This window comes from Calonectris borealis, chromosome 25 (genome assembly GCF_964195595.1).
Source record: "Calonectris borealis chromosome 25, bCalBor7.hap1.2, whole genome shotgun sequence".
Lineage (NCBI taxonomy): Eukaryota > Metazoa > Chordata > Aves > Procellariiformes > Procellariidae > Calonectris > Calonectris borealis.
Window position 1 is genome coordinate 4,002,455 of NC_134336.1, and position 23,288 is coordinate 4,025,742.

At 42.8% G+C, this 23,288-nt stretch overlaps 2 protein-coding genes across 5 annotated transcripts in view; one reads left to right on the top strand and one right to left on the bottom strand.

The window, feature by feature from the left end:
• Positions 1–144: 144 nt before the first annotated feature.
• RHCE (Rh blood group CcEe antigens) lies at positions 145–12,446 on the bottom strand. Of its 4 annotated transcripts, none has more exons than XM_075173441.1 (11): positions 12,000–12,446; positions 10,425–10,460; positions 8,988–9,174; positions 8,607–8,757; positions 7,783–7,924; positions 4,778–4,938; positions 4,331–4,468; positions 3,968–4,098; positions 2,976–3,055; positions 1,799–1,872; positions 145–1,163 (listed from the first exon to the last, which is right to left on the bottom strand). In XM_075173441.1, exons 3-11 carry the CDS (start codon positions 9,152–9,154, stop codon positions 1,137–1,139), a joined length of 1,071 nt encoding a protein of 356 aa, XP_075029542.1. In that variant the 5' UTR covers positions 9,155–9,174; positions 10,425–10,460; positions 12,000–12,446; the 3' UTR covers positions 145–1,136. The 4 variants fall into 4 exon arrangements, with proteins under 4 accessions (XP_075029542.1, XP_075029540.1, XP_075029539.1 ...); XM_075173439.1 differs by lacking the exon at positions 12,000–12,446 and adding an exon at positions 9,593–9,619 and having other exon boundaries at positions 10,425–10,655; XM_075173438.1 differs by lacking the exon at positions 12,000–12,446 and adding an exon at positions 9,593–9,789 and having other exon boundaries at positions 10,425–10,588.
• An 884-nt stretch (positions 12,447–13,330) lies between these two features.
• MACO1 (macoilin 1) overlaps positions 13,331–23,288 on the top strand; it is a 30,859-nt gene continuing 20,901 nt past the window's right edge. The window contains exon 1 of the mRNA XM_075173437.1: positions 13,331–13,673. Coding sequence (XP_075029538.1) covers positions 13,594–13,673 — 80 coding nt within the window. The 5' untranslated portion in view covers positions 13,331–13,593. The remainder of the gene's footprint in view (positions 13,674–23,288) is intronic.

Genomic DNA, 23,288 nt, shown 5'->3' on the forward strand with positions numbered 1-23,288 from the left:
TAACTGCAGTGATCTACTTTGCTTAATCCCTAATGAATGAATTGAGGTCAGCGAGCACCAAAGGTCTCATGTTTTGTCTTCAACGTTACATTTTTCCTCATCACTTCATTTTTACGAAAGTGTGCTGAATAAATAAAAACAATCAAATTTTGACTTTTTTATTAGGGAAGCATTTTTGAAAGAGTCAACTATTTTGAAACAAAGAAGAAACGCTGCAGATCACAATCCAGTTAAAAACAAGGGTTCATTTGCGCAGAATCCTCTGCCCGACCAGGCCCTAGCTCGTGCACCAAAGCCCCCTGCTTATCTCGCAGTAAAACAGCCCAACGTAAGACACTTCGGAAGTCGGGTGTTAGCGTTGGTTCCCCGCAGCACCGAGGACTGTTCCCCAGCCTCTCCAGTTGTCCACACCACAGAACAGACGGGCTGTTCTGGGGTTTGCTGCCAAACCTTAAATATCAGTAGTCAGTAATATCACTGATTTCAGGGGCACCGTCTGCAAGCAAAACAATTTAACTGCTTGCCTTTTGAACTTCCATATAGGCAGCCTGAGCCAAGTAATGACAGATTTTTCTTTAAGCAGTCAGATAACTCAAAGAGCTCAGTCTGGCAAGATGCAGAGTTCTGGCCCTGATCCAGCTCACTCATCAAATCCTTGCTTAACAAAGCCTTTCACAGAATTAATTTAGCTTAAAAACAAGTACTTTAACGCTTCGCTACATAAGAATGAGTATGTACTCCTTGAAAAATTATACTTTAAAATACATATTTCGGCTTTTAAACTTGGGAGCTAAAAATAGTTTAAAAGTTCCAAGCATTTTGGTTGATAAGCCGTCACAGCAATGAATGCAGCCAACTTTTTTGTACACATCCTACAAAAAAAAATTTAAGCTAAGATCAACAAAGCAGAAAAGCGAAATGCATTATAAGTTTGCATCTGTAAATTTAGATCCTGTATCTTTCAAGAATAACTAGAACAGTTTATTACTAATTTTTCATGTGTCTATTGCGATGGCTTTTTTGAGCCTGAGAATTGACACTTAAGGGCTCTTTCAACCCATCACAGCGATTCATTTTCTCCAGCGACAAAGAGGAAAAGCTTATCTTGGTCAAATCTGCCATCGGGGTTCCTCCATTCAAAATCCAACAGCCAAATGGGGAAACTGTGAAGACAAACATTCTTGTATCAGAACATTTTATGCATCAAAATCATCATACGAAAAAGGCAATGGAAAACCTTATTAGAAGCTTATTTTCATCCATTTCTTTTTTGTGTAATTCAGATACAGCATCACATTCGGCACCTGAAGGTGCCCAAGGCCTGTGTTTGTGCACCAGACTGAAAGCCACTCTGCAGCCACGAAGGCCAGGGGGCTTGGTCTGTTTTCATAAAAAGCGCCTTCCATTCCGCTCACTGGCTTCTAAAAATCCCTCTCTCAGATGCTGCTCAAGTCTCCTCAGAGACCGTGTATGAAGCACGGAGGCCGGGGCTGTCAGTCCCAGAGGATGTCTGAGCACCTAGGATTACGTCTTACAACAAACAAGATCGTTCCAAATTTAGCCCCGTGCCCACCACCGGCTCTGACAATCCTAGCTGAAGACTACAAGCGTTTATAACGTTCAGGCTCTGAGTCAACTGTGGGAACAGTTCACCCATTTCAAACGGGGCATCCAAAACGTACTGTGAATGGAATTATCCCCCCCTTTTTTTTTTTAATTCAAATACCCAGAGCTCTTCATCAGGGTCAACAAGGTGCTATATATACTCCCACACGGTTAATTTTACATTGAAACTTACCTCCCAATAAAACTGGTCTTCAAAGTACTTGGATACAGGGATGGTCTTAAACAGTTTGAGGTTTAAGATTAAACCTATTTGTAAAAACACATGTATCCAGTATAAATATATGGAAGATTGTGTGTAACTGGAAGTTTCTTAGTAACATGCATCCAAATGTAACATAGATCAAAATACATATTCAGAACTAAATGCTTCAGCAGAGCCCCTTGACTCAAGTTGACCTTAAATACAAAGAGAGAAGCTTGCCAGGATCAAGACTTGTGTTATTAAAAATTAGTTACTCCAGATAAAACCCCATTAAACAGCCTGCCAGATTCTAAAAATACATCAAAAATCATTAACTTTTTGCATGAAAAATGCCTGTGTTTAAAGCAATCGGGCTTATCAGCACTGTTAGCTTGGGTTTTCAGATGGAAACATCTAGATTTTTAAACAATTGGTTAAACACTGAATGTTTGATTATTTTAGCTGAATGTTTTTTAAAAATCTGCTTGATTAGCTCAACTTCTTAATTACACTTAAGGTAATGCAAAGGTTTCAGATCAATTAAAACACAAAAAAATCATTTTAGAGTATATTTCACAGCAAGTTTCATCCGCCATTTCTCTTTTATTCAAGACAGAATTAAAGCTACTGAAAAACTGCAGCTGCCATAAACCAGAGAATGTCACATGAGAAACACGTGAGCCCTGATGATCCCAGACCACTAGTGACCAAAGGCCTAGGGCTTGGCTGATGCAAGCGAGCTACTGATGTTAGTGAAACTTCGCAAATTTATACCACCTGGCCCAAAAAGTGAGAAGCTCTAGATAGCATTTTTCTATCACGAAGACAATACCCAAATGTAAAAATATTTTCATCCTCACACATCTCCTGTCTGAAATTTGAAGGCAGCTGTTAAGCATCTGTTAAAATAAACTTCACCAATGAAAGAATGGTGCTACTAGGTTATTTATGTTGAATACATCTCTTCTTCAAAACACTGGCTTTGAAGAGTCCCTGGCATGCATGTTTCCCATGGCTGCTTCTACAAATAATTTACCCGTAGAAACACACTTCAGAGCCCCAGTTAAACTGGCCTCTTTCTGCAAAGGGTCATAGCAGGAGCAATGACATGCCCCTTGCCCTGAGGAAATGGGGAAGATATTTCTGAAATATGTTTTTCAATACTGACCTGTAATAAAACCTGTTATCAAGGCAACACTGATGGTCAGGCAGAAGGCACCAACGTGAAGCATGACCAAATAACCCAGTCTGAAAAGCAAAACAAGTGTTTCACCTTTTACAGTTGCTGAATTTAGCATTAAGACTGTGAATGAATCTGTACCGACACAGCATTTTACATCAAGACCTCTCATAAAAAATTCTGTTATTCTTGAATCTCTCTGCAGCTGCAGTTAGATGTTTTAAGAGATCCTATCAGAAGCCTAATACAGACTCCAGAGGACATATTTTGCCCTTAGAAACCATCATTGTGTACTAAAACTTCACTAAATTTGTTTGTTTCAATAAGAGTATTATGAGAAGTGTAAGGCCCGTATGCTGTACTGTGATTCATTCCTGCATAAGTTGAGAAAATCAGAGAACTTCTTGTACGACTTGACGTGAGCTTGATTTGCAAAAATGAAACGCCGGTGCCAGATCAAAACAACCTATGCCGAATATCCTTAACTGAGCCCTTCAGCTTTTGCAGGGTATCTCCCCAAGTGTTTTTCAGTTCAGTGTCCAGACTAGCTTTAGTCCAAACTGGCATTCTTGCCCCTGACTCAGAGTTAAAGCCTCATTCAAAGAGAAATGCTGATTTCTGCCCCCCCTGTATTAGCATACAAAGCTCCCCAAAACACATCACAAAAGCCAAAATGAGTCTTGGAAGGGTGCGCATCCCCAGCCTTCATCTCCTATGTCTGCTGTATTTAATAACAAATAAAAAGGGAGAGGGAAAACAGGACCAAAAGCTAATACTAACATTTTGATCCAAAGTCTGCTCAAATCTGAAAGGTTTTTTTACTGACTTTTCTGTACTTCAGAGATTATCTTAGGTTATCTAGTATGAAACGATTTATCTCTGATGACACTCAGGCTTTCTGTATGTATGAGAACTCTTCTCAAGACATACTACAATAATGATTAGCTAAGCTTATTACTTAATGGAAAGAATTTATGTACCTTGTTAAATTAGTCCAGTTTTTTATTACTAAGAGAATGACCTGGGCAAGAGCTCCAAGCACACCAGGCAAGCCAAAAGTGAAATGAACTCCAGAGGAATCATGAATCTTGAGAGCAGGATTCAAGCATCTCTGGGAAGAAGAAAAAGTTTAATTGATACACTGAAACACAAGTTGATAATAGCATATTGTCTATCTCAGACCTAGAAAACGAACTTTGGTCTTGCAATCCTGTGCTCTGCTCAAAAGGCTTCAGGTTTCCTAGCTTTAACCTCTTTGAAAGAGAGGTTCCCTTGAGGTATCTTTTATTGGAAAAGAAGTTTATACAGCTTATACAAAAACAATTTCAGGTTTTGAGTAATACCTGTAAACAGTAAGATCCTAATATGGTTACCACACTGGCAAGCAGACCCAAAATCATTGCAATCCAAGGATACTTGATACTGTGTGCTGCATAACCAACAGTGACCCCACCAGCTAGTACTGCGCTGTGGATGTGAGTCTGTAAAATAAAACAACAAAACATGGAGTGAGAATTCAGTCATCACTTATCTTATAGCAGCCTAATATCATAGATTGCTATTCTCATGCAAGTGCGATCTCCTTAGGGTGAATTTGGGCCTCTGTATACTGTAAATTACAATCTGAGAACATAATTTCTAAGTTACAGCTTCAGCTTGGGAGGCTAATGATGACTGTCAGGCTGAAAACTTGGATTTGTTTTTCGTTAATAGCTATTACACTTGCAGCGTATTACTGAGAGCAACAGAAAAATATCTTCTCCGTGCAGTGATTTTCTCTCATGTCTTACCATTCTGAATTTTCCGTCCTTTGTGGTCAGAACAGACAAGACGAAGGCAGTTACAGCACTCACTGCAAGGGCAAAGTAGGTGTTGTAGATTGCTTTGCTCTTGTCTTTCACAGCTAGCACAGAATTGAAGCTTGGCCAGAATACCCAGAGAAAGAGAGTGCCTTGGAGACAAAGACAAGCAGTTATCATTACCTGCTCTAAAACACAGTGAATCCATCACCGGCTGTCTCTGGAGTGCTCCCGCCCACATTTTGCATTCACTATAATTCCCACATTGGAAACAAAGGATAACACTTCACAATGCAGACAGCCCTGAGAGTTACCTGCTATACCAACACCTTCGCAGAAACACACCACTGTAATGTCAAACACACAGCCGAAGCACAGCTCTACTGGCATCTGGCTGGTCCTTCGCCGAGTTGAAGGCAGGATGCTCGTTTCAAGAACACCTTTAACATCAGCTTTGTGCTATCTATTGTCCCCTTAAATGCAGGTTCAGATACAAGTGGGAACAATTCCACTGTTGATTTCCAAACAATCAGCATCCTGCCTGTTCTGCACAGGCACCAGGAGCTTTCTGCTCCTTTTCATGGAACTGTGGAATAACTGTTCAAAACCAGCTGCAAGAGAGAATGAAAGAAAGCCAAGGAGGAAGAGAAAACAGCTCACATGGTACAAATCACTCTAAAGAAACCCAAAGTGCACTTTGGAATGTCTTTTACCTTGGCTGCCAGTATGACAAGTACTGGGTGTCTTGCCTCCTGGCAGGGTTTGAAGAGAAAAAGAGGATGAACTGGATCACAAGAACAGCATCCTCTCTACCTCTACTAGGATTACTCCAGAGGAGGGCTAAAGACGAATAGCTTGAGCTGACATGATCATGCTTCACAGCTATACACAGCTTAACTTTCTTGTTATTTGTGGAAGAGTTATCTACTGAATGGCTACTCCCTAGTACACAGGTCCAAAAGAACAATTCACTTTCCTCCTGTAAGATCACTGTACAGTGTCACGCTTTCATGACCACACAGGCTTGACCACAATAGGAATGAAAACAGGTTCTTCTGCTTCTGCGGCCCTAATTGTCAGCATTTAGGAATCGCAGCCTCTATAAAACAAGTTCACTGCTTGGCAGGACACACCTTTCCCTATGTGCACATGCATAGATCAAATTCCAACCAGCAGAGGGAAGTAGGTGGCCTCACACTAAGTCAAGTTGGACCACACGTTGCAATCTGTGCCTCTGCTCCCTGAGTTGCTCATAGCTCTAAGTGCACAGATGACAACACAAACAAGCAACAGTTTATTTTGCCTTGTCCAGTCATTATTTTTTGCTGCCCAGTCAACTTCCATAGGTAATGTTCTGTTCTCCATGCCACAGAGGTACCAGACCTGTGTTGTGCAATTCACCTGACAGTAAAATTGGAAGTGTTCTTGTTCGTTCAAGTCAATTAAGAAGTGACAAAGGCATTGTCACTATAAAGCACAACGGTTAAATCCCGCTTCTAGCAACCCTGGCAGCTACTGCTTTTGTACAAGCTTATCTTGGCTCCTTGAAATCCAATTTCCATTGCTAATTTTCACCCTTTCAGTGCACCAAAGAGGTGACAACCAGACAGGACATTTGGCCCATTAACCTTGACTTGATCTGAAAAACTGACATGTTCCTAGCTGGACAGGTCATGTTCCTAGCTAATGTTTTCTGCAAGTGGAGTGCTATTTCTATCAAGGACATCCCTTGGGAAACTGGCTTCTTCACAAGTTCAGTGCTTGCAGTCTATCCAGACAGTCTGGACACATTTCTTCTGTTTTGTTTTTTTTAGCAGTACTCTTAATTTGTGGGTAATTTGACAGCCCTAATCTCGGCATTGCAAGATGCTGGATGCAGGTTGTTTTCAGTCAGTGCTCTGAGTTAGCTCTTAAAAGACATTTGTGAGGCTCACTACAGCATATTCACTATCGCAACTAATGTGCTAAGTAAAAAGCATTTGTAATTTTATCCCAAACTCAAACGCAGTATTTTCGGAGAGTCGCAGCCCTCAGAAGCAGGGTACAAAAAGGAACTATGAGGAATTTGCCTGCTCAGTTGCTCCTTTCTACCCACGTTACCTCAGGAATTATTCAAGACATGGCAATATAATTACTTTAGATAGCAAGCACTTGGTTGTAGCAAGCTGCCCTGAAATTATAATGAAGGTTAGTGTCTTGAGGAGTTAGATTAAAATACTGATTTCGTCGAATTCTCCAGCAAAGCAAGAACTCCAGGGACTCAAAAGAGCAGCATTTAAATTTCTCTTTCCCTAAACTGGGCTAAGACTGACCAAGAATTAGAGTCTGTGGGCCTTCACAGAAAGATCTTAGTTCGGCTGGTGGCAGTTACATAACGGAAGTCACGATAATAAAGAAACCGAATTGCGTCTTTAAGCAAAAGATGGAACTCCCATACATTCAGCCTATCATCACTCAGATCCTTTCTCGTGTGCCTGTCTGTATCATATTCCCCACCCTTCATCAGGCTTTTATCTTTTCATTTACATTACTAGGCAGGGACTGCCTTTTTATATCTCTGTACAGCACCTTGCAAAAAAAACCTGAGCCTTGGCCCCAGCTGGGAACTGTAAGCACCACTGAAATACAAGCAATGACCTCAACTTTGGTGCATAGGTCCCTTTCCAATATGCCTATACAAGCCCAAAGGGGACAACTTAGCTGGGAGAGGGAACGGTTAACCTGGCATAGCCTTTATGCTGAGACTGACAAAAGCAAACTAAGCCACAGCCGTTGCAGGAGTGGCTTAGATGCCTGGTAGGAAACATGCTGAGACTCACCAACTCATTGTCAGAAACCACGAACCACAGCAGCAGCAGATTTCTATGCTTGGCTGCATTCAGACCTGCACTTTGGATGCAAAAGCTTCACTGTGCTGTGGCCAGTGCCCAAAAACATTCCTTACGTTCTCACTGCAACCCCTTCTTCCAACTGAGACGTTAAAGCAAATGCCTTACCCAACATTGACAATAAATCCGACTTCGGAGTACTCGCATTCTTCTCAGACCTTGGTGATGGCTCAGAAAAACGTGAGGAGACTGCCAGACCAAAGTAGGCTCCAAACAGGTGAACATGCATCATGCTGATATTGTCTGGAACCTATATCAATAGAATAATCAAATCTGTGGTTTATTTCAGGCCACAGAAAGCCTTGGATGCAGTTCCTGATATAGTTGCTCATGTAACGTCCCTATAAGCAATTTATTTTCACAGTCCCTCAGTTTATGCATGAGTTATTTATGTGAGATTAACTTATATGAATTCAATGCAGCTCATAAACACACAATTCATATACAGAGAGTTTGGGGGTTGTTTACATTGTACGTTAAATGCAGGTCTGACGCTGCTATCCAGACTGGGCTGGTATACCATTCACACTGGAAATCTTCCAGACTGAACCGACACAGGGAAGGGGTAAAGTTTAAAGGCAATTAGTGCCTTAGCATAGGTCAAGGCTTTCATTCATGTGTTGGGAATGATCAGGGTATGGCCAAATGCACTACATCCCAATCCATCAGATCAGCTCACCCTTTAAGGCCAAGAATATAGATATAGCCAATTATATAGATACAGAGTGTGCAGGGTTTGGAATTCAATGTCCTTCAGTATAGTCCCAAAGTCAGACTTCATCTCTTATTGAAACCATAGTCACAATCTAACTGAGATGGGATAAAATACACCGATGTTCCTGTCAGCAGAGCATTAACAAACCACCAAAAGGCAACATACCAAAGTCCTAGTGAAATTTTCCCCCATGTGCCTAGAAATCATACTACAATACCTGCAGGAATCTGTTGTTGATCCATCTGCTCATACGGAAAACTATTATCTCCACAACTGTCATCAGAATGAATTGCAAAGGATTAGTCTTCCCAAGAACAGCTCCAGTGGAGATGACCACAGCAGTTATACTCACAACAGCCTTTGTTATTCTGCAATAAAAGAAAGGAAAGAAAAAAATAATTCTGTATCAGGACCACACCAGGGCCAATAAAGAAAGAATGACAGACAGTAAAATGTACTTAAAAACCCAAAGTCTTATAAAATGTCTGCAAATATGATGATGCTAATTCACAACTAGGTCCTTACAACAAGGCATTATCCTCCACAAAGAGCAACCAGCAGTTCTAGATTATTCCAATTCTAAACACGAACTAATCACCTTTTCAGACCATCTTCGTTTTCCCTTTGAAGAAAGAAAACTAATAAACCTTCTACCAGCATGGAGCATTGGACACCAAGTACAACGATCAGGAGGTTGAATCCAGTGCTGCTAAACCCGTATCTTTTCAGAAACGTCAGGAAAAATCCAAATCCAAAAATCACCATGTGGTTGACATCTTGAAAAGCTGCATGACAGAAAAGACCAAGACAGCAGTGAAGTTATTAATGCAGACTGGATTTTTGGTTAAAAAAATAAATGAAAAGATCACAATAAATTAAGAGGCCTTCAGATAAAAATTCAGGTGCCATTATTATTTAGTATTTGTAAAGAATTCCAGAGCTTTCCTTCCAATCCATAAGTAATCAGAAAAACAATATCCTTGACCCTGAATTTATTTTTACAAAGTGATCAGAATGGATGCCATAGGATGGGGGTTGAGGGGTCAAAAAGCACAACAGACATGAAGTACGTTTAGCAATGAAATTTGGACATTCTTTTTTCCAGAGGTGAATTTAAAGAGCTTAAGTTGAACTTTTCAGGGACAGTTACTGTGAATTAGTGCTGATTCATTCCTTGAGAGCATTAGGGAAGAAATGACTTACAAAGAAAAACCTGTATGATGTCCTCATCTGGGTAGAAGGAACAGAAATAGCAGTAGAAAGAGTTTAATTTGGAAACCAGCACCATTGCATAAAAGGTAGAGGCTGTCCAAGATATAAGCTCTTGGACCTGTAGACCTGGAAGCGTCCCCCGGGACACGCTAACAGTCATATTCTCATACGGTTGTGCTGGCCTGTACCTACAGCAAAATATCAAACTGCTAGTAAGTAAATCTCATTTTTCGAGCTATAAAACACGGAGGGTAACACAAGAATGTCATGAGGATTAATCAGCTCATATTTGCACAACACTGTAAATACGTTGCACACTATGGCTGTAGCATAATCTGCTAATACATTCCTTTGATCAATGCACAAAATACATCTCCAGAATATATTTAAACTCTTAATTCCACTGTATTTACTTCATTTATTTACATCAAGCATTCAAACAGAAAATACTGCCATCCTGAATTCTTATTTTGTAGCACAACAACGCCTTTGCATGCCAAGACCTCACAGAGGTAGGCACTTAACACAGAGCAGTGCCTGCCCTCAGAAGTTTGTTACGTTCGTAGGAGTTGAGATTACCACAAACAGGCAGCAGAAAACAGACCAGCAACGCAATTTAGTATCACTTACGTCTTCGTTCACTGTCATTACTTTGATATAAATAAATACACACCATACATGGCAAGGTAGGGTACTTAAAGCGCAGTAAAAACATTCTACTTCTTCTAACAAATACACAAACCTGCGGAATCCCATCTCTGTTGCACTGCAAAATAAAAGCAGGCATTAACCCTTCCTTTCACAGCAAGGCCGCCGATCTTACCTGGGTAGGAGATGCTTGATGTGAATGCACCATCATCTGAGAACAAAAAGTAAAAGAGGACGATGAAAATGGCTTCCAAAAAAAGGATTAGCCATGGCACGTTGTTTCGGAAGTTGCGGTAATTAGAAGACATTGTGCACTAGACTACATTAAGCACAAACACATTAATATTTTTTTCTATAAAAATGTTCCAGTAACCTCAAACCAATAGAAAAGGAGGTGTGGGGGGCAGGAATAAAAACTCAGAGAGATAAAAAGCCCAAGAGGCGTCAGCAAGGAACAGTTCCTTATCTGTGGCATGTCACGAGTCCAAACTTACCACAACTGACATGGACTGAACTCAAAAAGTACTAATGAACAGAGAAATATCAAGCTGTCAGTACTGTAATGCCCCAGGATACCATCCATACAGTACTTCAGCTGCTGTTGAGCCTTACATATCAGCTAAATGGCAAGTAAAGAAGAGCATGGGCTCATAAGAGTAGGATGTTGAATTTAATGCAAAACCATTCTTTATTTACATTGCTTGTATCCATCCTAGACACAAGTCCCTTCATATAAAGGTCGGGGAAGGTCCTGTTGAGATTCTCAATGTGATTCTCGGCTTGGTTAGGCTATAGCTCTACAGCCATGTCCCATGTTCTCATACATGACGAATCCAACCCAATGCCAGAGAATCAAGAATCTCTGGACATGTAAAGGAGGTGTAGCATTTCCCATGCTACTTGGAAGATCGGTCTATTGTTTGTAGTATGGCTATGGAAACGGCGACAGTGAACGCTCTGGAAGAGCCTGGTAATCCCCGGGAAGTCGCAGGCAGACAGCACCATTCCGAGTGCTGCAGGCTTTTAATTGAGATCCACACCCTCCTGATTCTTTCTTTAGTTCAGACCCAGCCTTCATCCAGAAGCGTATCAACTTCTATTACCACGTTGTGGCTACATGGTACCTGTTGCCTCATGGGTTCTGAGCCTTTTGGTAAGGCACAGGCTTTTTTTATTTTTGTTGTTGTTGTTTTTTTAAACCAGGAGCCACTAGAGTGGGCACATGAGCAGGGCTATACGGTGGAAGCTAACTACGTTCAGTATATCCCTATGCACAGACATCATAATTTGTTAGATAAGATTATTTGGTTGATTATTTGAATCCATAATATGAACATTACTGTCTTCTCAGTATTCACTGCGCGTTTGGTAAACTGCTTCTTTGTTCAGGTAGTCCAGGAGATTAAAGTACTGTAATTATGCCTCAGACTTTCTACTCTGAGGTCATTTCAAACCGAGAGCTGTGCTTGCACGCTGGGGTTTGAGATAGTAACAATGCATACAAGTGGGTAGAAAGCCACCTACTGGTGACAGAAATAGGTATCAGACAAACACACATGCAGGAAAATTCCAGTTCACTTATATTTTAGAACATTCCTCCTGCACACCCAGGCTATATGGCACAATAGTAGTTTTCAAGCCATCTGTGAAAGGTTTGTGGTGATAACTTGCACCTTCCTCACAGGCAGTGTCAAAGTGCTTTACCAGTTTTTTCTTAGGCCTACTAAAACCGTAAGTTAAGTATCCTTACCCCCATTTCAGAAACTCCTAAACAACATTCACAGGACTTTCCCAGACGTGCAGAGCACTGCCCTGACTTCAGAAAAATCCCGATGCAGAAAGATCTACATTCAGCTCCTTTTCATGGGAATTCTGTGATCATGTGGGTAATTCAGACAGAACCAGAATGCCTGGTTTTCTCTAGACACGAAAAAGGTAACAGCTGAAACAGCAAATCAGACATTGATTTAGCTAACTGATGCAGTGCCTTCGCCTGGTTTATAAATGCAATATATCTAATTAGCTTTCATCAGTTTCCTGCAAGACAAATGCGTTTCCTCACGGTTTCCACAGTCCAAAGGCGGCCAGAGGCCTTGGGGCGGGGGCTCTGCCGAGCGGCCGCGGGCTGGGGAGGCCCAAAGGCCGGGCCCTGGGCCCTGACCCGGCGGCAGCGCGGGGAGGGGGCGGTGCCCGGCCGTGACTAGGCAGCGCCGGGAGGCTGCCGCGGCGGGACCTCCCCGCCCCGCCCTTCGCCTCCCATTGGCTGAACACCCCCCCTCCCAACAGGCCTCCCTTAGGGACTAGTCTCCCATTGGCCGAAGGCTGGCTCCCTCATGGCCTCTGATTGGCCCATCTCCAGCCACCGTCCGTCTTTGGGCGGATCGGGGAAAGAGAGGCCGAGTCGCCCCGCCCCCCCCGGCTTCCTGCCCCGCGATTGGACCAATCCCTTGTCACTCTGTTGTATGCGTTCTTTATTGGCTGGAGGAGTCCGTCAGTCACTCTGAGGATATTTTCCCTCCGGTAAGCCGTCAGGACGGGGCCGCGCTGTGGGGGAAGCACAGGGCGCGACGAGCTGCCTCCTCTTATCGTTGCACCCTGAGACTTATTTTCCCCTTTCCCAACAGCCTATTTGCTAGCGATGTTGTCAATCAAGTGTGAGGGGCGGTACTTCAGCCCTACAGTGACAGAGGAAATTGAGCCCTCCTTCTTCCGTTTCCGAATGGATAGCTGAGCTGTCCTTTTATTTTTATTTGTCTCTTCCATTGGGCAGTCTTGCTGTCGATCACAACACGGGGCGGGAAGCAGCCCAGAAGGACAGTAGGCGGGAGAAGAACAAAACCTACTCAGCGATTGGCCCACAAGCCATCAATTCACGAATCCTTCACTTTGACGGGCTCTCGCGGCCGTCAATCAAGGGCGTGGGTGGGCCACCCGATAGCGTGGGGCGGGACCAACTTTCTAATGCCGCGATGGGCCTCCTCGGCCGTCCGTCTGCCTTTCCCCACTGCCGATTGGCCGATCATGCCGTCATTCCAGCGGGCTCAGCCGCTTGATTGGGCAGCGCTGGGGAAGGCGGGGCGCTGCGCGGCGGCTGCGCGGGGGGACGCGGCGGGGAGGGACGGACCAGGAATTATTTTTATTTCTTTGTTTCCCGGGGAAAAAAAAAAAAAAAAGAAAGAAAAAGAAAGAAAAAAAAAAAAAGCCCCGCGCGAGGGAACCCCCCGCGGGGGCGGATGGTGCTGCCGTGACCGGGGCGGGCCGGGGCAGCGCGGGGCCGGGACGCGCGGCGGGGCCCGCCGGGCCGGGCTGGGCTGGGCCGGGCCGGGCCGGAGGCGGCCGGGAGGATGAAGCGGCGGAGCGCGGACTGCAGCAAGCTGCGGCGGCCGCTCAAGCGGAACCGCATCACCGAGGGCATCTACGGCAGGTACCGAGCGGGGGGTGGCGGTGGCGGCAAGGGGGGGGGGACGCGCTGCCCCGGTCCCCTCACACCCCCGTCCCCGCAGCGGCTCCCCGCCGCCCCGCCCCCCCGCCCCTGTCAGCGGGGGCCGCGTGCGACATGGCGCCCCGTCTCCCCTCAGGCGCTGCCCCGCCCCGCGGCCTGGTCGCGCCGCCGCTAGGCCGCACCGGCCCCTCCGCCGCCCGCTCCCGGCTCCGGCGAGGCGGCGGGGCCGGGGGAGAGCGCGGGGTGTGGGGGGAGCTGCTGGCCAAGGTCCTGCCGGCGCTGCCTGGAGGAAGCGGCGAGGAGCCGGGTGGGAGCCTACCCCACACCTCCCCGGGGCTTCGCACCGTACGGTGGGGCGGGGGGCCTTCGCCCGGCCGCCCGGGGGAGGGTTCCCGACCGGGTTGTCACGGCTGGGCTTTCCCAGAGGTGCTAAGCCGCACGCTGCGGTGGTTCCACACCGGCAGCGCGGTAGAGCAGGCTAGCGCCCGGGCTGCTGGCTTTCGGCGGGCGGCAGCCTCTTGCGCTAAGGTTAAGAAACTTGGTTTTCACGTGGTGGTGAAGGTCCCTGTGCTGTGGCCTCTGCAGTGGAAGCACACGAGAGCCATTGGTGTAGCAGCGAGGGATGCGAGCGAGAACCTGCGTGGGTGATGCCTGGAGCAGGGATGGATGGCCTTGTGGGGGTGAAAACGCAGTGGGTATCTGGCTCGCCCCTGATCTACGAAATAGGAAAGGAAATTGTAGTGAGATGAGATCCACGTTCTTAGGCACGGGAGGTACCTCATCGGTGTCTTGGAATAAAAGCGGGCTTTCCAGGTGTCCACATGCAGAACGCATCAAAACATAGATTCCTAAGCATTTGCTGCTTGTCAGTGTATTTTAAAGAGTATTTCAGAGCTCTGCCTTCCTGAGAGTCTAAGTATGCCAAATTTTTTATGAAATACAATAATTATGTATTTCTGAATAAAGAGGAGTTTGTTTCAGTAGAGCCTGGAAAGCTGGGTTTTGAAAGTTGCAGTAAGCATAATGTCCCGTTTCTGTTTCTCGTTCATTTGAGGTTTATATGTGCAGTGGCTGGAAACTTGAGCAAACTTATACAATGCAGATGTTGGCTTTGCATAAGGGAAACAGTTGATAGTGAGCTCTGACTGTAATAAAATTGTCACAATATACTGCTTATCCTAGTTGTAGTGAATCTCTACTTGAGAGTAGAGGGCATCTTTTTGCTTTAGACTCCCAGGTTTTGAGAAAACGGTTCTCGGAATGTTAAAAAAAAAAAAAAATTGCTTAGAAGTTAATATTTAAGATGACTAGTCTTAAGAAAATAACTCAAATGTAGGCAGTTTATTATATAATTAGTTTTCAAAAGTCATTCAAAATCACATGCTCTCCATTAGCTTTGAGGTGACTGGCTGGAAAGGTGGGGTGAGAGAAGGAAGGAAAACCAGTAAAAGATGAGAAGAACACCAGATGATGAGTATGTTCAACATGTAGAGCTGTTGCAGTTGCGTGAACAGCTAACAGAGACATCTGGCTTCTTGTACTAACTTCTCCTGGAATGCGTTAGTTCAGAAATAGGACTTTTAGCCTTTGTTTCACGTGGCATTTTGATAAACAGAAGTTGTCAGTGACTTTGAAGTATTGTCCCACAGAAAGAAAAGAGGAACTAGCGTGAAGGCTTGCCTTTTTGGAAATGTAACCAGAGAGAGGTACTTCTATGTGGACTGTGGCTCTTGTTTCTTTTACTTTCCTCCTTCTCCTTTTTTTTTTTTCTTTTTTCTTTCCCCCATAATTCAGAGAGATTACATACAGGTAGCTTCTCATATAACTATAGATTTCTAAATTCTTGTAATTACTATAGTTATTTACTCAACTTATCTTAATTGTCACCATCAGCTTATACAAAACCAGTAAATACAGTTATCAGTAGGGAGCATCATAGTGTTTTAAGCAAAGCAGCTAGGCTGAACAAACAGCATGATTGAGATACTTAAGTCTTGTAGGATTTTTGTTTGCTTTTTAAATTAAGACCAATCTTCCCACCCTTGTTCCCTCTCCGAACTTTCAATGCAGAGCTAGGCACAGCTGTCACTAATAGACGCATGTGAGCGTAGTTGAGAGCTGCAAAGCTGAAGAGTTTTGGAGCAGGTGAAGCAATGAAGGAATTGGACTGCAGTAAAACTCTGGTGGCAGGGTTTTCTACATGTGTAAATCTGAAGCAAATTATAAGCAGTGATAGAAAAATAATTTCTAGTCACAGAACAGAGTTAGAAATGTAAAATCCTGGGTTGCATTGAAAAATGTGAATGTCTCCCTGAATGTTATTTTTTTTGCCAACTTCTGCAGTATCCTTTTTAACAAATTTATCTAAGGGTTCACAACCTTTCTTATTTGAAATTTTACAGCTCTAGTTCTTTAAAGTACTTTCCCCAACATTCACTACCTAAATTAAATGGACTGTTTGGCCTCAGCCCTCCATAAATACTTTCAAAGTTATTCCTGACCAATCTTCCCCCCCTGCCCCTTCCCCACCAAATTTGCAACAGCTGCCCTCCCTAGTCTTTAGACGCCTTTTTCCATTCTGCTGTTTTTCCTTCCTTCTGCTTTCTGCCTTTTTTACCCCTTTTTTTTCCCCTTTCAGTTTAGTTTCACTCCCCATCTACAGCTCTAAGGTACTTCAGGCTGCGTACAAGTGCTGCGTAACAGGCATGCCAGCACTGCCGTGGGCAGCTTTGCTCCTGTGTACTGCGACTGAAGCCTTGGATGCCAGCAGTGCAATATCACAGCTTCCAGTGAATATTGCTACCCGTACTCTGAAAAACCTGATGAATCCCAATCTAATACTATGTGCAAGCACGATAAAGACTTGTGCTACTTAGAAGTATTACAGTATCTGTGGAAAGAACGTTATTATAATTAAAACATAGATCTCCAAAACCAACAAACTAATGGTAAGAATCGTGAGATCTCTTGTTATTTCCACAGTTGTCCTGGTTTCGGCTGGGGTAGAGTTAATTTTCTTTCTAGTAGCTGGTATAGTGCTGTGTTTTGGATTTAGGATGAGAATAATGTTGATAACACACTGATGTTTTAGTTACTGCTGAGCAGTGCTTACACAGACTCAAGGCCTTTTTCTGCTCCTCACGCCACCAGCGAGCAGGCTGGGGGTGCACAAGGAGTTGGGAGGGGACACGGCTGGGAAAGCTGACCCCAACTGACCAAAGGGGTATTCTATACCATATGATGTCATGCTCAGTATATAAACTAGGGGAAAAGCTGCTCGGGAACTGGCTGAGTATTGGTCAGTGGGTGGTGAGCAATTGCATGGTGTATCACTTGTTTTGTATATACTTTTGTCATTATTATTATTTTCCCTTTCTTTTCTGTCCTATTAAATTGTCTTTACCCCAACCCATGAGTTTTACCTTTTTTTCTTTTGTTTTTTTTAATTCTCTCCCCCATCCCACTGGGGGGGAGTGAGCGAACGGCTGTGTGGTGTTTAGCTGCCTGCCAGGTTAAACCACAAAAAAAAATGTATGTTCAAAACTTTGCCTTTTCACTGTTTAAGCTATCCATTGCCATTGTTTTACAATGCTTGAGTGATTAACATCTTATACCTTTGACACTGTGCATGCATTAAAACCTTAATTGTTAATTAAAGTATTCATTGCAGCTTGTCATCAGTTTAGCAATTAGAGTTTACTTGTTACTGCTTGTTTCCAAGTCTTCCCAGTCCTCATCCTTGATCTATTTAAAATCCTTCAGCTTTATTGCTGATACTGCTTGTTTTGGCTCTACTGAGTCATATTGGCACTTGATACCAATTTTGTAGCTGGTTAAGTTTCAAGATGAATTCCACATGTTATTGGCTTAACTTACGCTGTCACATCAGCTGGTTTAGGCTATGTATCATGGATTTCCTGACAATAGTCCTTAAACACTGTATGTTCCTTTAGAATTAGGATTTTTTTAGTCTCATATATATATATATTGCCCTGTATCACAGGCATTACTTGGGCTGGCAGCCAACTGAATGCCTGGGAGGATGTGAATGTGTCTGTAATCTCCAAGTGATTACTGAGATACCCACTGATGGCATAAAGGCAGTCAGGGCATCTCATACTGGGCAGCATTTCTTGATACCATGATTCCTTTGCTAAGGTACTCATGTGGTTCTGTATGCCAGATACGGCTGATTTCCAAGGACTTGATTTTTGACTCTGCTGACAGCCAAATAAACTGTAAGGAAAAACAGTTCATTATGAACTCCAGGAATGTGGCCTTTTTTTAGGCTTTTTCTTTTTTTTTTAAATCCATAATGATTCTTCCTCCTGATTTATTCTGGCACTTTTTTTATAAGCTTCCTATATGGGGAAAAACATTTTCTTTTCAACCTGCCCTGGAGGTCTGTAACAAACCAGCAGTGCTACCTTTTATGACTTTAACTTAAATTCAGGTCTCAAATCTAATTTAGCTTACATTTAAATGTGTTCTACTGTGTCAACCCCAATGGTACATGTAATATTGCTTCCCTCTGCCAGTGACTTTCATTCCCTGCACGCTGCAATTCCTCTAGCTTTATTTCATGTGTTCTGGACTCGGGTGTTTTCAGCTGAGTTACCATAGTGGGCTAACAGTTTCTCTTGTTTCAGTACCACAATACTGATTGCTGATTATATGCCTGTGGTTCACCAGTCTATTACGCTTGCTTCCAGAATTGCTGTAAGAGTTTTCTATTTTGTCTTCCTTTACTTACATTCCCATAGTTCAGTGATTGATATATTCTGTGCCGTATCAAGACACTGAATAAGTAGTCAGGGAGGTTTCCTGGGATTCTTTACATTTCTCTTCCTTTTCAAAAATTTAGTTGGCAAGTATTTCACCTAATAGTTTCCAATATGCGTACCACATCCTAGCAGTCATGTTTTCTCTCTTGCATACTTGCTGTGCTCATTCTGTACTACTGTTTTTGTCCACTAGTAATAATCTTACATATATATATATATTTATTTGTGTGTTTACATATATAAAGCTTTTTTATTTTAAAATCTCCAGTGATACTCAGTCAGCGTCCCCAGTGTTCTGTCTGGTATTGGATGGGTAACCTTGAGATGGTGGTTGTTGACTCTTTGGCAATTTCACAGGCATGCTAAACTTCACCTTTCTAAAGCCTACCTCTGCATACGGCACCCTGCCAGGCTCAGGATGCCTTCCACTCCATTGTCTGGTCTGAGTCAGGCTACAAAATGAAACATGCCATCGGTTCCGTTAAGATTCACTTCCCAGCCTTGGGACTTGCTGATAATAGTGGGATAGAACAGAGGCATAATTTGCTACCAGTTTGGATTTGGGGTGCATAATTGGTTTTTTCCTAGTGATTTTTTTGGAGTTTTTTTACCTTACAGCAAGCACGATACCCATTTCTGTGGGGCAGTAAAAAGAGAACAAAGAACAAGCTGGGGGGAGGAAGGAAATGGTATCTGGCACCTAAGGGGGGAAAGGAAGAATAAGGAGGAAAATTATTTGTTTGAAAATTCAGAGGGGGAGCACAGCCACTGTTGGGTTATGATTAAATCTTTATAGTCAGTATACATTAGCAATCAATTGACCTTTCACAGAATTTGCAGCACTGTAATCACTGCTCCTTCCCGTTCGGTACCCTGCTCTTCTCACGAATGTGTCTATCTTTCCCCCTTATCTTGTATTACCCTACAAGATTAGATACCATACGCTAGTTCTATAGGGAGAGCCCTGTCCTCCTCAAACCTCTGTCGGATCACTGAAGTCAGATTTTTTGACATGTCAGAAAATTGGATAACCCAGATTTTAGGTATTTATCTGCAACAATCTTCCCCTGTATTGAGAACAAACTCGGAATTATAATTGGCATCATGGAATATATTTGAGCCTTTCTAATAAAAGGGCTACAGAGGTTAGAAAGCACTTCTGCCTGGTGAATATTATCTGTGAGGATACTGACGCAGCAGCTATCAAAATTGGAGAAATGTGTGGATGTGCCCAGAAAGATCAATGACTGTCAGAGGTCCACAGACACCAAATGGCTAGTGCTGGATTCCGAAGGAGCGGCGGCTGTCTGGGTTGTAGGATGAGCGTGTTGGAGGGGAGGCGCAGTGGGGACAGAGGCTGGGTAACAATAGAAACGTGCTGAAGGGAAGAACGATGTCTGGAAGGAATCAAGGGATCGAGGCGCAAAGATGAAGTGAAAGTGGCTAGTACGAAGCAGAGAAAGGGAGGAGGGCTATCGCTAAATTTTGTTAGTCCTTCCATTCATGTGATCTTATTTGAAAGGTCTGTCATATGAAACAAAACAGCAGAAGAGTGATTAGCCTGTCCAAACGAGAGGTCCGTCAGCTTGTTTTTCTTTGGGGTTTAATTCTTGCTGGACATTTTTCGGCTGTCAGTAATTTAAGTGCTCACTGAAGAGGTGTCTGTTCACTAAGCACTTGTAAATTAACTGATGAACTGCGTGCTTGCCAGGAACAGCAAATCTCAGTGTGCAGCATACCTTTATGGAAGAAAGGAAAGCGAGATGTGTGTTCCTTTCTTCTGCCTACAAAGACTCATTGCCATCTGCAGACTGCAGTGTGCTGCAAAGGCACCCGAGCGGGTTGTAACCCAGCTGCGTGTGGAACCGTGGCAGCGTGGAAGCTCAGCACAGTTTGTAAAACCGGCCCATTTCGAGGAGGGGGCTGGTGTCTTCAGGCTGCTACCAATATCGATTTTTAAAGCTGGGGTGGAGTGTTTCATTACGGACTGCAGTGTCTGACTCTGCAGTCCTGCATGCTTTAATTGGGGGGGCAGGGGGTCCTGATGTTTTAAAAAAAAAAACACAAAAAAACCCCACACCAAACCAATTGATGGAGCATAGTACCTTTAAAATGTTTTCTGTAAGTGCATGTGGACTCATGCAGTTGAACACATATGTAGAATATATTACACAACAGTGAACTTTGTTGCTGAGGCCAACATAAGTGGATGAAGTCTTTTATAAAAGGAATAACTTTCTTGTGCCTTAGTCTTGTACTCATTAAATTCTTAATTGCTTTTGAGTCCTTCAGATGACTGAGAAGTAGGCTCTTTAATATTGTTGGGAAAACCTTATTACAAATGTTGTATTGTTACAATTCCACTTTAAAAGGTGGTAAATGTCACCATGGCCTTCAGATTGATATGAATTTAATATTAGAAATCACTTTAATGGCTGTATTACAGAACCCTTATTCAGCAAATGCTTTAACTTAGAGTGGCACTTAACAGTTGAAAAGCATTAGTTCTGATAACCCTAATTTGCTAGGAAAAATGTAGTCTCTTTATGGATTTCACTGGCAGAAAAATAAACAATAGCCATAACTAATCCAGGAGAAAGTGCCTACACAACACAAGTGCTTTTCCAGCTAAACAGACAGAATAATGATCGCCTAGGTGCGATGCCTTTATATATTTTCTCAAATCTTAAGAACTGCACATGTACAATTCAGCAGCACGGTCAAAACGAACAGAGTGGTGGCTGCGTACCCAAATGTCTGTCACCTTTTATGTCTAAGTATTCTCTGAATGCAGCTGCTTTTTACAGATTTCTGTTGAAGATTTAAACTTTAAATAAACAGAGAACAGCAGCATATGCAAGCATAATCTGCCAGGACAAATGTGTCCATTTAAGGCTTTTTGGTGGGTTTTGTTTGTTTGGGTTTTGTTGTGGATTTTTTTTTTTTAATACTTAATGCTGTAGTTTCATTCTTCTCCAAGAGTAGTTTTTGACTAAGTGGCTGGGGATGGTTCTGTAAAAACTGAAAAAAGCAGTACCTTAACTTTTCCAGCTCTGCGTGTGTCATTAATTTTGTTTCCATTAAATCAAAGTGCTTCCTTTAGCCTTTTTATTTGCATTTTTTTTTAGTCCCATTAGGTTAAGCTCCAGATACAGAATATTCAAAAAGGTGGGTGGGGGGAGGCCGAGGTGGGTTACATGTAAGAATAGTTGCTTATTTGTCTCAGACTTCAAAAATGTATTTTCTATGAAGTCTTTCTTTAGTTTGCGCTGATTTAAAGCATGTACTCGTGTGAGCACGTTTGAGATCATTTACGTAAGTGGTTCCACTGAAGCAATTCCTTTCAGGGGTCTCGTCACAGTGAAAACCTTGGCATTGGACTCTTAGGGGAGAGCCTGGTAACACACAGTAAGTGAGAACAGCTACGCAAAAACTCTTCCCTTGGCGGAAGCGGTAGGGCCAGGACACTTGATAAGGGTCACTTTCAGACACATGCAATTAATCTGTGATTCACGCGAAATCAAAGTGTTTTCCCAGTCGTGTGGTTTGGAAGCTGACCCTCGTGTGACAAGTGACGTGAGTGATAATTGGACGAGTAGTTCAGTTGCTTCTAAACCTCTGCTGGTACGTAACAGTTTTCATAGAAGTTTTCTATTTTGTATCTTCTCTGAAGCTCTGAACAACTTCCTAAAAAAGCTGCACGTCCATGAACAGTGCAGAAACTCGACCCTACCTGGCACTGCGCATGCAAACTCTTGGCAACTTATCAGCAAACATTCCAGGGCAAAGTTCTACTGGTTTTGTTGGCAGTATGATAGAGGAGGAAAAATAAGTTACTAAAAGGAAAAACTGCCCTTGACTGAAAAAAAAAAAAAATATTTTAAAAAAACCCACCTTTGTTATAACCCAGTACAGTGCAACAAGGTAGTTGCATTTTGAGGTAGTGGAGCAACACACTGGATCTCTGGGTGCTGGGTTTTGGGGGAAAAGGGGTTTTGCTCGCTCCTTTTTAGCAGAATGGATTGGGCTGATCCCTCAAGTGCTCCTGTGTTGGTTAGGCATGATTTCAAAATATTTTGAGTTCTGTAGCCAAGAAGGATCATCAATGGTTCAAAATGCAGGACTAAGAATAAGAGTATGTGGCTTTGAAATAATTTAAAAAATAGCAGTTAGGCTGTCTGGTCTCAAGTCTCATGTGCCTCCATTTTTCTGTTGGTTTTTTTTTAATGGATGTATTTAGTTTAATGTGGATGTTTTCAAATATAACTCTGACAACTCAGTATCAAAACAGTCTTCCTAATTGCTATAGTTATAGCTTAAAATATATCTCAATTTATTGGTGTTGCAGTTTGTCTGTGTTAAATGTGGAAAATGAGTGAACATCTGCAGTCTGTTGAGGAGAGGGAACACAGAAATTTCTGAGCTCCAAGTACAAGAGTGCAAACTAGAAGAGAAGCATTTCAGCTGTGACAGCATACCTGTCGGCAAGACTTCACTTTGTAAAAATATGCTGCAAAGCTAAAGGGAGATTGTCGCTGAATGTCTTGTAAGAGCAGCGAGCCTTCTGTTTCTTTGCTACTTTAAAAACAAATGCAGTTGAATATAATTAACTTCATTAGACCAGACCTGTTTTTAATGTAATAATAAAGCTACCTATTTTGTAAAATTATTTTGGATGAAGTTTTCTTACCTGTATTATAGTTGTCTATAATTTTTATTCCTGAACTTTTAATTCAAAAAAAAAAAAAGAGAAGAAAGGAAGTCTCTCTATTGGAAATACTGACCTGAAATTACCTTTTTTTTTTTTTTTTTA